This window comes from Halichoeres trimaculatus, unplaced genomic scaffold (genome assembly GCF_033239565.1).
Source record: "Halichoeres trimaculatus isolate MK-OKI-2021-1 unplaced genomic scaffold, fHalTri1.1 fHalTri1_scaffold_14, whole genome shotgun sequence".
Taxonomy (NCBI): domain Eukaryota; kingdom Metazoa; phylum Chordata; class Actinopteri; order Labriformes; family Labridae; genus Halichoeres; species Halichoeres trimaculatus.
The window spans coordinates 16576804-16589512 of NW_027437192.1; the positions used below are offsets into that span (position 1 = coordinate 16576804).

Consider the following 12709-nt stretch of genomic DNA (forward strand, 5'->3'; position numbering starts at 1 on the left):
GAACATTTAAATTTCTAATGGCTTTTCTCTTTCTTCCCTGGCTTGTTTCCAAACTGTTGAGGATTTTTGTCCACACCAAAGCTATTATTTTCTCATTTATTTCATTACTTATACAACTCAAAAACCAAACAGGACACACTGATATAAATAGATTTTTTAAATAGTATAGTCAAGCGTTTGTAAACAAGGAAGTTGCTAGTTGGGCTGATGTAGAGACAACTGGATAAAGTCTATCAATGTTGGCACATCTTCAAATGGAACAAAAACAAAGAAATTAAGTTTATCTGACCCAGAAAAAAAAGTGGGCTGTCATCATTCCAAATGTTTTTCAAAAGATTCTGAAAAGCCATCACTGTAGTGTTGCTGTAAACGTTTACACCATGCTCAATAAAGTATAATTTTTCATTTTTAAAATGTAGGCCTATTTTTCTTTCAAAGTTTTAGATACATCATCTTGTGTGAGTTGCAGAACTATTTGGAACAACTTTTACTTCTCAGAGTTCAACTTTGACTTACATACAGATCTGAATACTCCCTTAATATTTGTGCAGGTGTGAGCAGGCTTCACAGCATCTCATATCAATGGAGCCCAGACTGGTACATGGCGACATCTAGTGGCAACATCTGGGAAACTCAGAGCAATTGGACTTCTACCAGTGATCTAATGAATACGACAAAAACATGTTTTCTTTAAAGGTTTAACTTATAGAGCCCATCAAGTCCTGCTTCGGGTGAAGTCATCTAGGTTAAATTAATTTGAGTGTTACTGAATATGAATATAAAAATATGAGTAGGTATATGAATACTAAATTTTCGGACTGACTAATAAAAAAAATCTCTCTGGTGGTATGTGGCAGTGGCACTTATCTTTCTTTCTACCTCACAACGTTTCATCACAACCATCACATGCGCATAGCCACACACAACAACCTCAACCCGTCTACAGACGAGACCTCGTTGCCTAGCAACGCTCTGCTGAGTGGCCCAGGGGGCGGGAACAAGGCGCTTAGCTTCCGCGGTAATTACAGTCCGTGTGTATGTATTTGTATGTTTCTGGGCCACCCCAGGTGTGTGTGTGTGTGTGTGTGTGTGTGTGTGTGTGTGTGTGTGTGTGTGTGTGTGTGTGTGTGTGTGTGTGTGTGTGTGTGTGTGTGTGTGTGTGTGTGTGTGTGTGTGTTGGGGGGCGCTAAGAACTGTAAACACATGTTTACATACATTATCAGGACTGAAAAGAAAAATTTTTGGTAGCATCATTGTGCCATTCAGACATCTTACAAGGGAAAGTAAGGCTGTAATTTTTGTAAGTGTTGGTAAGAAATGTTTCGACCTAGTTAATGTATGCTGAATAACTTTCAGTAGGCTACTGGGTTCAGCCGATCCAGCAGATTCCCTGCCAAAGGTGAGGTTAAGGGTGGCACAGGCCCATAGACAATATACAACATGGAAAAAGTGTTTACCTATTTGTTTCTGATGAAATGGCAACCCTGGTCTAATAAACTTAGCAAGGAGAGCTAAAAGCTGCAATTGCAATGAGAATCCATTTTTTAAACCAGGCAGTAAAAATGTTAACAGCAGCTTTATAAATCTTCTTTTTGGCTTTTGCAAACAACTGCAGGTTTTTATACTTTCAACTTCACCCTTATATTTTTGGACCAGGGGTTGCTGCTTTCACTGGCAAAACCTTGATTGGCAAACATGATCTGTTTAAGACTTGAATTGGACTGGGTTGGAAAAAGCGACACGTTTTCTTTGCATTTCACTACCACCCTTTTTTATTATTATTAATATAAATGGGGTCCTGAACATGCATACATTTTAAGTTTGAATATAAATACAAGGAAATAGCATATGTACTTTACGAGAGAGGAGAATGGGAAACTGCAGTCTTGTCCAAATCAGGCTTATACAGTAACATGTTGCTCTGTTTGCTAAGATGAAATCTTTACATATAACTGCCCTGCAGGGGACTGAGAGATTCTGATGCACGAGAATAAGGCATGGCTTCTTTTTCAGACTATTGCACAAACTATCAGTATTTTAAAAATTGATCACAGACATACTAAAAATATGCATGTTGTCACTTTGGACTGTTCTAACAGGCCAAAACCACTTTATTACCTGGGGTATAAAGTAACCTGGGCCCAATATACCTGGGTACAGTTTGCATGGGGTTTAATTGGGCCTACACCAGTTAAAGCCAAGAGATTTAAAGCACCTCCTGCTGACTTGCAGCAGCATTAGTCATAAACCCAACCTGTGCTGTTATTCTAGAGGGAACACTAGTCAGACTATAAAGTTTAACAACACATAAAAAATAAGTGGTATTAGGACACAGAAATAAGCTTTTATCATGCTAATTAATGTATGTCTAAGTCCTCATTTTTAAGTTTTTAATTGGTAATCTAATTTTATTTTGAAGATCTCCATGCTTGATAGCTCTATCGACCAATGTGGGACCAAAGCATTCTGCACTGCAATGTTTTGGCATTTATGTTAAAGTAAAAACTTGTGTTGATAAATTAAAAACAAATAATTGCTAAAAAGAAGAATACATAACAGTTTGTTGCTCATTTTCTACTTTGTAATTGATCAATAGAGATAGGGATTGGTGAGTAGAAAATTTATCTAACTTCAATAAATTCAGATAATCTGCATAGATTAAACATTATTTTGTCTTTGTTTAACTTTTTACACATCAAACTACAGCCTATCCCCTACATCTAGTTGTACTGCTTTCCTTTTTTACCCTACTGTCAGGACTGTCACTCTGTGACACCACAGTGCTCACAGAGTGGAAACAGACATATACACACTCATAAACACACACTGAAAAAAAACACGCACACACGCACACAAGTACACACGCCTCCTTTTCCCGTTCGCCCAACCCCCCACAACACAGAAGTCACCGCCCTTCCCTCTCGCTCTCACACCAACATGACTACCAAACAGCGCCGCTTCAACCCGCCCGACGCGAAGGGGCATCATGGGAGTTGTGGTCCATACCGCCCAATCCTGTTCGAGAAGGCGAGGCCTCACCAAAATACAACTCCCATCTCGACCCTCGCACGCCGAGCCCTGTCGTCCAATCTGAATATGTGGGAGGAGCGCGTCCGCCCACAAAAGCCACATCTATCTCCCTGTATCTCCCTCATAAAAAAATCAATTGTACACGAAAAAAAGGGAATACGCGTTAAATACAAACAGTGGTGACGGTTTGTTTTCGGTGCACGACGGACAGCGACGAGGCGTCCCAGCGTCGTGCGGCGATAGAAACGGCGGCGACAGGCAGGAGCAGCGGAGAGGGTGTTGTCCTGATGCTTAAATGGAAGTGGGTGGGCCTCTACGGTCACACATTGCCAACTTCTCTGTGGATATCATTCTGACAAGCGCTAATTCTCTCGTTTATGGACTGGTTATCCGGTGAAAGAGAGGCACGACAGGGCTGCGAGGGGAGCGACGGGCCGGGGACGGTCGCTGGGTCGTCTGTAATTTCCGTTATTTGGGACTGCTTGATTGTGCCTCCGCTTGGCACCGCCCTTCCTGGCCGGTGGGTGGTTTCGTCAAACGGCAGATCCGCCACGGCCCAGCGCCGAACATATAGGCCGTCCTCCGCCTCTGTACCCGGCCGGCCTTCTACCGTGAACTACACCCTCTCCCTCTTGGTATATTAATGCGTTATGAGTGGTAGGTACCCTCCCCCTCTCCGTCTCCACCCCTCTTTCTCTCTCTGTCTGACAGATAGGAGGCTCCAAGCCCCTTTGATATTGATGATAAGGTTACTGCTTTTCTCCTCTGCCTTCATTGATCACCTTTGTTTTGCGATATCTGTATTTTGATCCGATTTTATTCTGGCGAGTTTGAGTCCAAATACTCGAGCCTTGTCCTGCTACTTATCAGTATTCAGAAATACTCATGTGATTGTGATATAACTGGAAATACTCTTACAGTTGACTCTCTTTTTACAGACTCGAAGAAGGAATCATCTGGAACTGAAGGAGGGAAAGCATCGAAAAAGGGGAAAAGTTCTGGATCGCAGGTAATAGAAATGAGAATGTATTAAAGTTCATTACTTTTTGCTTTGCCTAGAGGCCAAAAATGTACTCCCTCCCCTCCCAGCCAGCCAGACACCTCTGGGGGCGTTTCTCTGGTGAATTCCACTTCCTGCTTCTGTGCAGCCCTGCTGAGCGCCAGCCCAGAGCTTCTTCAATAGGCTTTGCATGGCTGTCACACTTCAGCCACTGTACTTTTGAATTGTCTGTTTCAATTAGGGTCAAAAGGGTTCAATTCTGCCTTTAGATTTCTATTTTTTTTCAATTGTACTGGACTATGGCTTTCAGACAGTGGGACTTTTATCTGTAGCTGCTTTTTTGAGGTTGTATGTGTCATGGAGATTAATTCAAGCCATGCAGTTATGTGTAAAAGCAAATTGTATTGTTTAATGTGTATGAGAAGCATTGTTGCTCTATTTTCCACACTATTGTCATAGTATCTAGGCTGGTTTAGAGGTGTACAGCATTAAAAATTTGCCTGCGACCTAGTTCCTTTGAAAGGGAGGAGAGCAAGAGAAGGCGGCATTTTCTTCCAGTGTTCTGAGAAAAGAGAAATGTGGTTCTCACACGCCCACCCACTCGCTTCCTGTAATACCGCCCACTTCCACTGACAGCTCTCTCTCTTTCTCTCAGCTTTTCGTGTTTCCTTCTTGCTGCACCATGTTTCTCTCCACCCCTCGCTCTTTTACTATATCTCCTCTTTGTTTCAAACTGTACACAGTGTGAGTGTGCATCAACATATCTACCAAGCTCTTTTCCTTCAGGCTTTTTTCTACTTACATGTCCTTGTTTTCCTATGTAAACAAGGTTTGTGTGTGTCGCCAACCCTGACGAGCTTCTCTCCTTCTTCTCTTGTCACTTGTTTTTCTCTCCTCCCCTCACTTTCACCTGTTCTCCACCCTCTCTTCCGCTGTGCTTCCTCCAGGATTCCTCTCAGCCCTCTCCATTGGCTCTGCTAGCGGCCACCTGCAGTAAGATCGGAGGGCAGGGGGGAGCTGAGGGGGCCCAGGTCCAGGCAGGGGCTCAGCAGATCCAGGTCCAGGCGGGTCAGATCCAGCTGCAGGCGGGTCAGCTCCAGGGTCAGATAGTGGTGGACACAGCTGGAGGTCAGGCCCTGGTGCCCCAGCAGCTGGAACTGGTACCAGCTCAGTTCACCGGGAACGGCTGGCAGATCATCACAGCAGCTCCTGCCATGGCCAAGGAGAACACCAATCAGCCTGTTGCTGTCACCGTGGCTACCACCTTGGCCAATGACAGCTCACCTGGGGGACGGAAGGTGAAGGAGGTGAGAAAGAAGCAGGTTTATGTGAACATTTTTTATTTGCTCTGTCAGTGTTTGTGTTCTTATCTACATCACTACCTCTTTCCTGTTAACAGGTGAAGCCAGTGGCTGGGACCAACAGTGTCACAGCCAATCAGCAACAGCAGCAGTTCCAGATTATCCAGGTTCAGAACCTGCCCAATGCTGGGGGCGGGGTCCAGTATCAGGTCATCCCTCACCTGCAGACTGCAGATGGACAGCAGATCCATATCAGTTCAGCTCCAGCAGCCTCCATTGGGGCTCTACCAGAGCAGGTCCAGCTCATCCAGACCCAAAGTCCAAGCCAGCCCCAGGCCATCCTCCAGCCAGCCAACCAGCAAGCCATCCTGACAAGTACAGCCAATCAGACGGTCCCGCTGCAGATCCGCCCTGCGCAGTCTTTCCCACTGCAGCTGCAGACCCTGCAGGGCTCCCAGACTCCTGTTATGACCACATTACCCATAAACCTTGGCGGCATGACACTTGCTCTTCCTGTGATAAATAATGTTGGAGGGGGCGGGGCTGTGCAGCTCATCCAATCAGCAGATGGCACGTTCTCCGTTGCCAATGGCAACCAGCTTGTGACAACAGCAGTGGCTGGCGCTGTTCCTGCTACAACATCAGCTGGCACAACAGTGGCAGTAGCCGAAGGTGACAGCACCTCAGATGGGACACAAGTGGTTTCTGTTTCATCAGAGAGTGGACCATCTGACACCCAAGTGCAGAGCAGTGAGGCAGACTCTCAGAGCCAAAACCAGCCTAATGGGCTGCAGAACCAAGCAGATACAGCAGGATCCATCCAGCAGGTGATCGTTGGCCAGGTGGGGCACCAGCTCGTACAGCAGATCCAGCTGCAGCCTCAGGCTCAGAGTCAGGCTCAGGCCCAAGGCCAGCCGCAACCTCAGCACATTCAGACCCTCCAGCTGGCCCCGGGACAAACCCTACAGCCCATCCAGGCCTTCCAGAACCCTGCCCAGGTCCTCATTCGTACTCCAACCTTGACCCCTTCTGGGCAGATCACCTGGCAAACACTACAGCTGCCCGGGGGAGTCTCCTTGCAAGGGGGCCTCGGTACAGCTGTGCCTCAGCCGCTCACTCTGGCCCCTGTGGCCAGTGGGACAGCAGTGGGGAGTGGGGGACTGGTCTCACTGAGTGGATCCCCACTGACGCTTAGTGCAGCCCAAATCAACCCAGGGTCGGGGGTTCAGACGGTCAGCATCGCAGGGCTAGGTACTGCAGGGGTTCAGGTGCAAGGTGTCCCCCTCACCATAACTGGTCTACAGGGTAAGTGTGCTGACTGATCTCTCTCACATTTGTTGTGTGTGTTTATTGAGTGTAGATTTGCCTTGTGGGATGACCGGCTGTGACTGGAGCCTAAGCCTTAAATGAGAGTATTTTAACATTTGATTTTCAGATGTTTTGCGACTGGTTCAACTGAACAAGGATGTGCCACAGACCATGCAACCTTTTTTGACTTGTTTGCTCATTTTGTCTTTTCAAACACCTTACAGGTCAACCACAGGGTCAGGATGGGGTCAAAGTTCAGTCGTCTCCTGTAACAGTTGCTGTCAGCAATGTGGCATCAGGCTCCTCGATGAGTCCAGACCAGCTTGGCTCGGTGCAGAGCTCTTCAGACCAGGAGGGACTGCCCAACAAAAGGCTACGTCGTGTAGCCTGCTCTTGTCCAAATTGCAGGGATGGAGAGGGGAGGTATGAACTCACCGGAAACACACTGAAAGCCATGCAGGGGTGCAGTGCCAAAAGGCTGGTGTATAACATGTAGCCTTTTTAGAGTGTTTTTTTTTTTTTTTAGGAGAGGAACTACAAAGCCAGTGGGTTTAAGTTTTAATGCATGAATATAAATACGCTTTTTTCTTATTTGCATAGAAACTCGTTTTGTGGTGAGCATGTTCACTGTGGAGCATGTGCCTTTTCACCCACTCGTACAGAGCTCACTAAAAGCCTGAAGCTACTAAAAGATTAAGTGTTTGTCTTTTAAGAATATGTCTTTCTTTACTGTAGTTTGAATTTTTATAACCTCTCACCCTAAATTAGTACTGGTTATAATGAGGTGTAGGTACCCCAAACCATTCAATGAAAATATTCAGGGACCTATCAGATCCATCAGTGAATCATATTCATGAAACCTAGATGGTTACTTTGTTTTTATTCCAGAAATGTACATAAAGAATAAATGTCTGGTAACTGGAACCAGAAGCCTCTAGGACACTTGTAACTCAAGTGTGTGTTGCAGAAATAGTGGAGACCCCTCAAAGAAGAAGCAGCACATCTGCCACATGGAGGGTTGCGGTAAGGTTTATGGCAAGACGTCTCACCTGAGGGCTCACCTGCGCTGGCACACCGGGGAGAGGCCGTTTGTCTGCAACTGGATCTTCTGTGGCAAGAGGTTTACCAGGAGTGATGAGCTGCAGAGACACCGGAGAACACACACAGGTGAGAAACATATTCAGACTGTAGACTGTGTAATATATGGACATAGTCTCAATGACATCACCCATCTGTTCCTGAACAGAGTTTCAAAGCCTTTAGTTGAAGAGTACAAATTAGAATTTCTGACCCAAGAGGGATGGGTACCAAATTAGGTGCTTTTGAAGGTACCAGCCAAATTCTGTCTGTAGTACCAGGTACCAAAAATTTGTAAATGTAAATTCAAAAGGTACTATGTTTAAGTACCTAAACACATCTTTGTGACTGTGAGGGAGTGGAAGAGTAGGCGATTTTCCATGTCGGACATGAACATAGCATTATAGGGTTAAATATTGAAGAATATATACTTCATATTGAAAAACCATAAAAGTTAGCTTTTTTTGGCTTGGTGTGTACGTGGTTTCTGGTTTTTCTGCTGCCAACCTCAAGTGGACACTTGATGGGTTGCAGCTCTTAGCACTTCCACATAGGCCTCATTTTGAATTTGGATGTTTCCCCTTGGTTTAGACTGTAAAATGTAGTGCCATCTAATGGGTCGCTGTTATAAATCCAAATTATTGATGGAGATAATACCAGCTACCAGCTAATCTTAAACTTGTTGTTTCCGGCTGTTGCTATTTCAAGTAGTCTTATTTGTGAGGCTGGTTCTACACAATTGTGGGCATCAATCAGCTGCACATCTGTAATTTCTTTTACAGAGCCAAATGGTAAAAAAAGAAAAAAAAAACACATTATGGATTTCAATACTTAAAAGGTAGGGTCTGCAGGAATTTTTGTTACTTGTCAGTAACATTCAAACAAGGCTCCTCCTCCTTGGATCAGTACAAGCAGCAGTGCACACCCACTACTCTGACTGTGACTACGTGAACACTCTCACTATCCCAGCAACCACCTGCAGCATCGCGTTTCTACATGGGAGAGACTCGAGAGCCATACACCTGACTTGGCATGTTAGAACAAGCTGATCCCAGGATAATTTGACACATACCTGGTTAGTAGAAAGCCATCTCACATCCTGAGTGAAAGTCGAGACAAGCTTCACCCTTGTTTAGTCTTTATTAATCTTTAATCTTTATTTGTTTTCGTTTTGCTTGGTTGTGTCTTCTTTCTCTATGCCATGTCTACTATCATAGTAGCTCTGAACAACTTCCACTTGAGATCATCAACACGCAAAGTCACTTGCGCACTGGGCAAGCTGTAATTGGTTGAGGTAACCACGCTTACTCTCCGCCCAGAAATGTCCCAATACAACCAAAACATCAGCATACAGGTAGAGGAGATGGCTGAGACAGTCACAGAAACTGACACACATTTAGAGGCTGATAGGAGACGACTGAGCAGGATTATTCCTGTAAAAGTTAGCATTTTAGGAAAATCCAGCAGACCCTACCTTTAAAAATTTTCCACGTTTCTATTTTTGAGGTCAAGTGTTGCTGTTCCTACTTTTGTTTCTACGCATGGTATTTAGTGAGAATAATTGAAGTTTAAAAAAGGCAAAAATCTGGAAGTTTCTTTGAAAAGTATGATTTGGAAACATTTTAGTTAAGTTGTAACGCGAACCACGCGGAACGAATAATAAATGAAAAGCTTGAAATAATTTTCTCAAATTGTTTTTTTCATCTATAGGAGAAAAGCGCTTTGAGTGTCCCGAATGCTCAAAGCGCTTCATGCGCAGCGACCACCTCTCGAAGCACATCAAGACTCACCAGAACAAGAAGGGCGGAGCAGCGGTGGCAATCATCACCACTGATGACATGGAGGAAGACACGCCTGAAGGCCTGGGCGCCATCCCTCAGATCGTTGCTGTGGCGACACTCTCACGTGACTCTGACCCCGCTACACCCACCACCTCTAATCACCTGGAGGAAGAAGAGGAGGAAGAGGAGGAGTTTGAATAAGCCATGACTCCTGTCTCATTGTTGAAGGCTGGCTTCCTGTTTTCTTGGAAGTCTTTGCAGGGACCGCAAGGGTGGAAACTTTTTCTCCTGTTTCTCTTCTTTTTTTATTTTTACTTTTAATTTAACATCATTTAAAAAATGTTGTACTCTCATAAAAGGGACTCAAAAGAGACGGGATCATGCAATGAACAGAAACCGTAAAATATAAACATTGTCTAAAAGAACTAACACATATAATATCAAAGCTTAGTCTAACCTTGAGACAGATTATTTTGGCATTTATTGAATGAATCTATGATGAATCCATTCCCTGAGGAGGAAAAGATTAAAAGTGTGTCTGGATAGCACAAAACAGGGGAACCTGCTGAATCAAAAACCATCAAACATGCAGAGACATTTTCCTAATCCTAACAGAATCTAATTCTATGCACAAAGTTGTGTTCCTGGCTCAAACCTGTCAGACAGCGCTGAGGGTCAATCAGAAATCAGGAACTGTTGCAGAGCAGTGACGGAGCAGAGGCAGTCTTGGGATTGTGTGAGTGTGAGTGCATGTGTGTGTGTGGGACATGTGTGAATGAGTGGTTTGTTCAGCCATGCTTTCATGGAGAGGATCTAACTAATGTGAGTTTTATTTATGGTTTTGGTGAAGTCCTCGGATCAGATTCAGGTGTTAAACCCTTTGGAGACCAGTCTACGGATAAACTGTTACTGAAGAAGGAGATAAGGAGGAGGGGGAGGAAAGGGGATCATTTTAGAAAAATAATAAAAAAAAAACAAATTAAAAAAAAAAAAGAGTAGAAAAAAAGCACATATGAAATGATTTATAAATAATGCATTCCTATTGAGGCGCAGTGGCCATTAGAAAAAAAGGTTTCTATAGAGAAAAAAAAAACAATCTAGCTTTCTACAACTTTGTTTGTGTAGTGAAAGCAATACTTTAAAGACAATCTTAGTGAAACCATGTTTACATTGTCAGGGGAAGTTTTCTCTGTTAATAAAACAAGCCAAGATGAGGGAGAACATCTGAGAGCAGTGCTGTCGTCTGAACAAAGCCAGTTACTCTGCAGCCACCACAGGGTGGCTTCAACATCACAGCCTCTGTCTACCCTGTGTGACTTTGTCATTTTTTAAGAGCTCATTGCTATCAGATGATACCTGGTAGGTTTAACGACAGCTTCGTCTGCAACGTCACTGATGCTCCTTTCTGCTTCCTGTGCTCCGAAGGGCACAAGTCTCTTAAAACTCTAACCCTGCCAACATGTCCCATGTACACAATTGCCTTAACACAAGCTGTGATACAGAGGGGACACCAGGGTTACACGAACAGAAGCACAGAGAGGTTAAAGGACTAAGTGATCAGTGTGTGGGAGTGGGTCGGGTATTTTGCTATGTGGATATTAAGAGATGTTTTCTGGTGATGTTGCTCTGTGTTAGTTCAGTGCGTACATTCTTTTTGAATTCAATGATAAATTTATTTTATAGAGTCTATCAATTGTTTTTAAAAAAAATCCCCTCCCCTACAACGTTAACACACAGGACCCCAGTGTGTTCAGCTAATTTATTATTTATCCTTGATTTGTACTATTTGCCTTTTGCTGGACTTGTATTTGTGTGCGTTGATTCTGAGGTTGTGTACAGCATGTTTCAGTTTTTTGCCGTAGTGCTGCTTCTTTCTTCTTTACTCTGTGCTTCGATTTTTTTTTCTACGTCTGACATTGCTGTTTTATTTCTTCTTCTCTTGCGCCATATTGTGTTTTTTTTTCTTTTTCTTTTTGAAGAAATATAAATAAAACAAGAAGAAGAGAGCAAAAAAGCTACTATTGTTTAAAGTTTAAAAAGGTTGATACCAAACAAATTTAGATGTTTTTGGTAATATTTTGTGTGACAACCAACTTTTTTTTCTTTGATATTTTGTAGTGACATCTCATTTGTAAATCTTTTTCTAAAAGATGTTTGTTCGTCTCCATGACATTTGATAATGGGTTTTTTGCCGGGTTAGCCTCAAAGGCTCCAGTTTGTTGATATTTTTAAAAACTGGTTTGTACAAATGTGTTGTCAATAAAAAAAGGAAAAAAGACGAAATCAAGCAGAAAACATTTGCCTGCATAACACTTGACAATAAAGTGATTAAAAATGACTCGAACTGTCTTCTGATGCAGTCTTTTATGTTTGTGTGTGTAAATCAATTTGTTGGCAAACATTAAAGGGGACATATCATGCTTGTTTCTCCTTTTCACTATGCCAGACTAGGATGCCTGTAAAGCATTTCTGCCCTCAGTTCAAGTCATTTAGTTCCTTCATTGCCCCACAATAGCGTTCTCAATATCCTCAGTTTAGGCCATTCTGGAGATCTCGATGAAATGCTCCGTTTTGAGAATGACCTCCAGTAACCTTGCAACGTCACAGCCCTTTGTGCTCTGATTGGTCAGTAGTTCTATCAGAGGGGCGGAGGGGGAAGAGCCAGGGGGCGGTTTTTGCAGCATGGCAGTATTTACAAAATCGCCACATTGAATGGAGCAGACAGAGCGAGTTTGCTGTTTGCCAAAACTTCACCGTAAGGCATTGATAGCACTAATAAAATGGCAGAGTGTAGGATACGTCCTTTTGTATTGGACCCCGAGTCAGACCCGGACAGTTGTGCAGCTCAGGAGGAAGAAAATCCACCTCGACACAGATCATCTCAGGACGCTTCAGTGTGGTGAGTCAAACCGGTACTGGAACATGTTTAGTTTATACGTTTATACTCGGCTCTTTGTGGGTGTATCCCTTGGTGGCGTTTGTGTGACTAACTGACATCACAGAGGAGGAGCTGCTTTATCAGATTACTCCAATAAAAAGAGAGGCTCCTCGTGTCGTCACCAAGGTCGAAATCTCGCAGCCAACTCTCGTTCTAGGATATCAGAAAAAATACAATATCTAATTTTTTGAAAATTTTGGGGGTGAAAGGTCTTGTTTTCAACTTTATTATTTTATATGTAAGAATTAAATCAGGGATCAGCATGATATGTCCC

At 43.6% G+C, this 12709-nt stretch overlaps 1 protein-coding gene across 1 annotated transcript; it reads left to right on the plus strand.

Annotated features, from left to right (window-relative positions):
• The first annotated feature begins 3102 nt into the window (after positions 1-3102).
• On the plus strand, positions 3103-10593 carry sp4 (sp4 transcription factor). The gene is made up of 7 exons (XM_074687571.1): positions 3103-3687; positions 3969-4039; positions 4978-5337; positions 5430-6636; positions 6864-7062; positions 7607-7806; positions 9427-10593. Exons 1-7 carry the CDS (start codon positions 3681-3683, stop codon positions 9696-9698), a joined length of 2316 nt encoding a protein of 771 aa, XP_074543672.1. The 5' UTR covers positions 3103-3680; the 3' UTR covers positions 9699-10593.
• The last annotated feature ends 2116 nt before the right edge of the window (positions 10594-12709 follow it).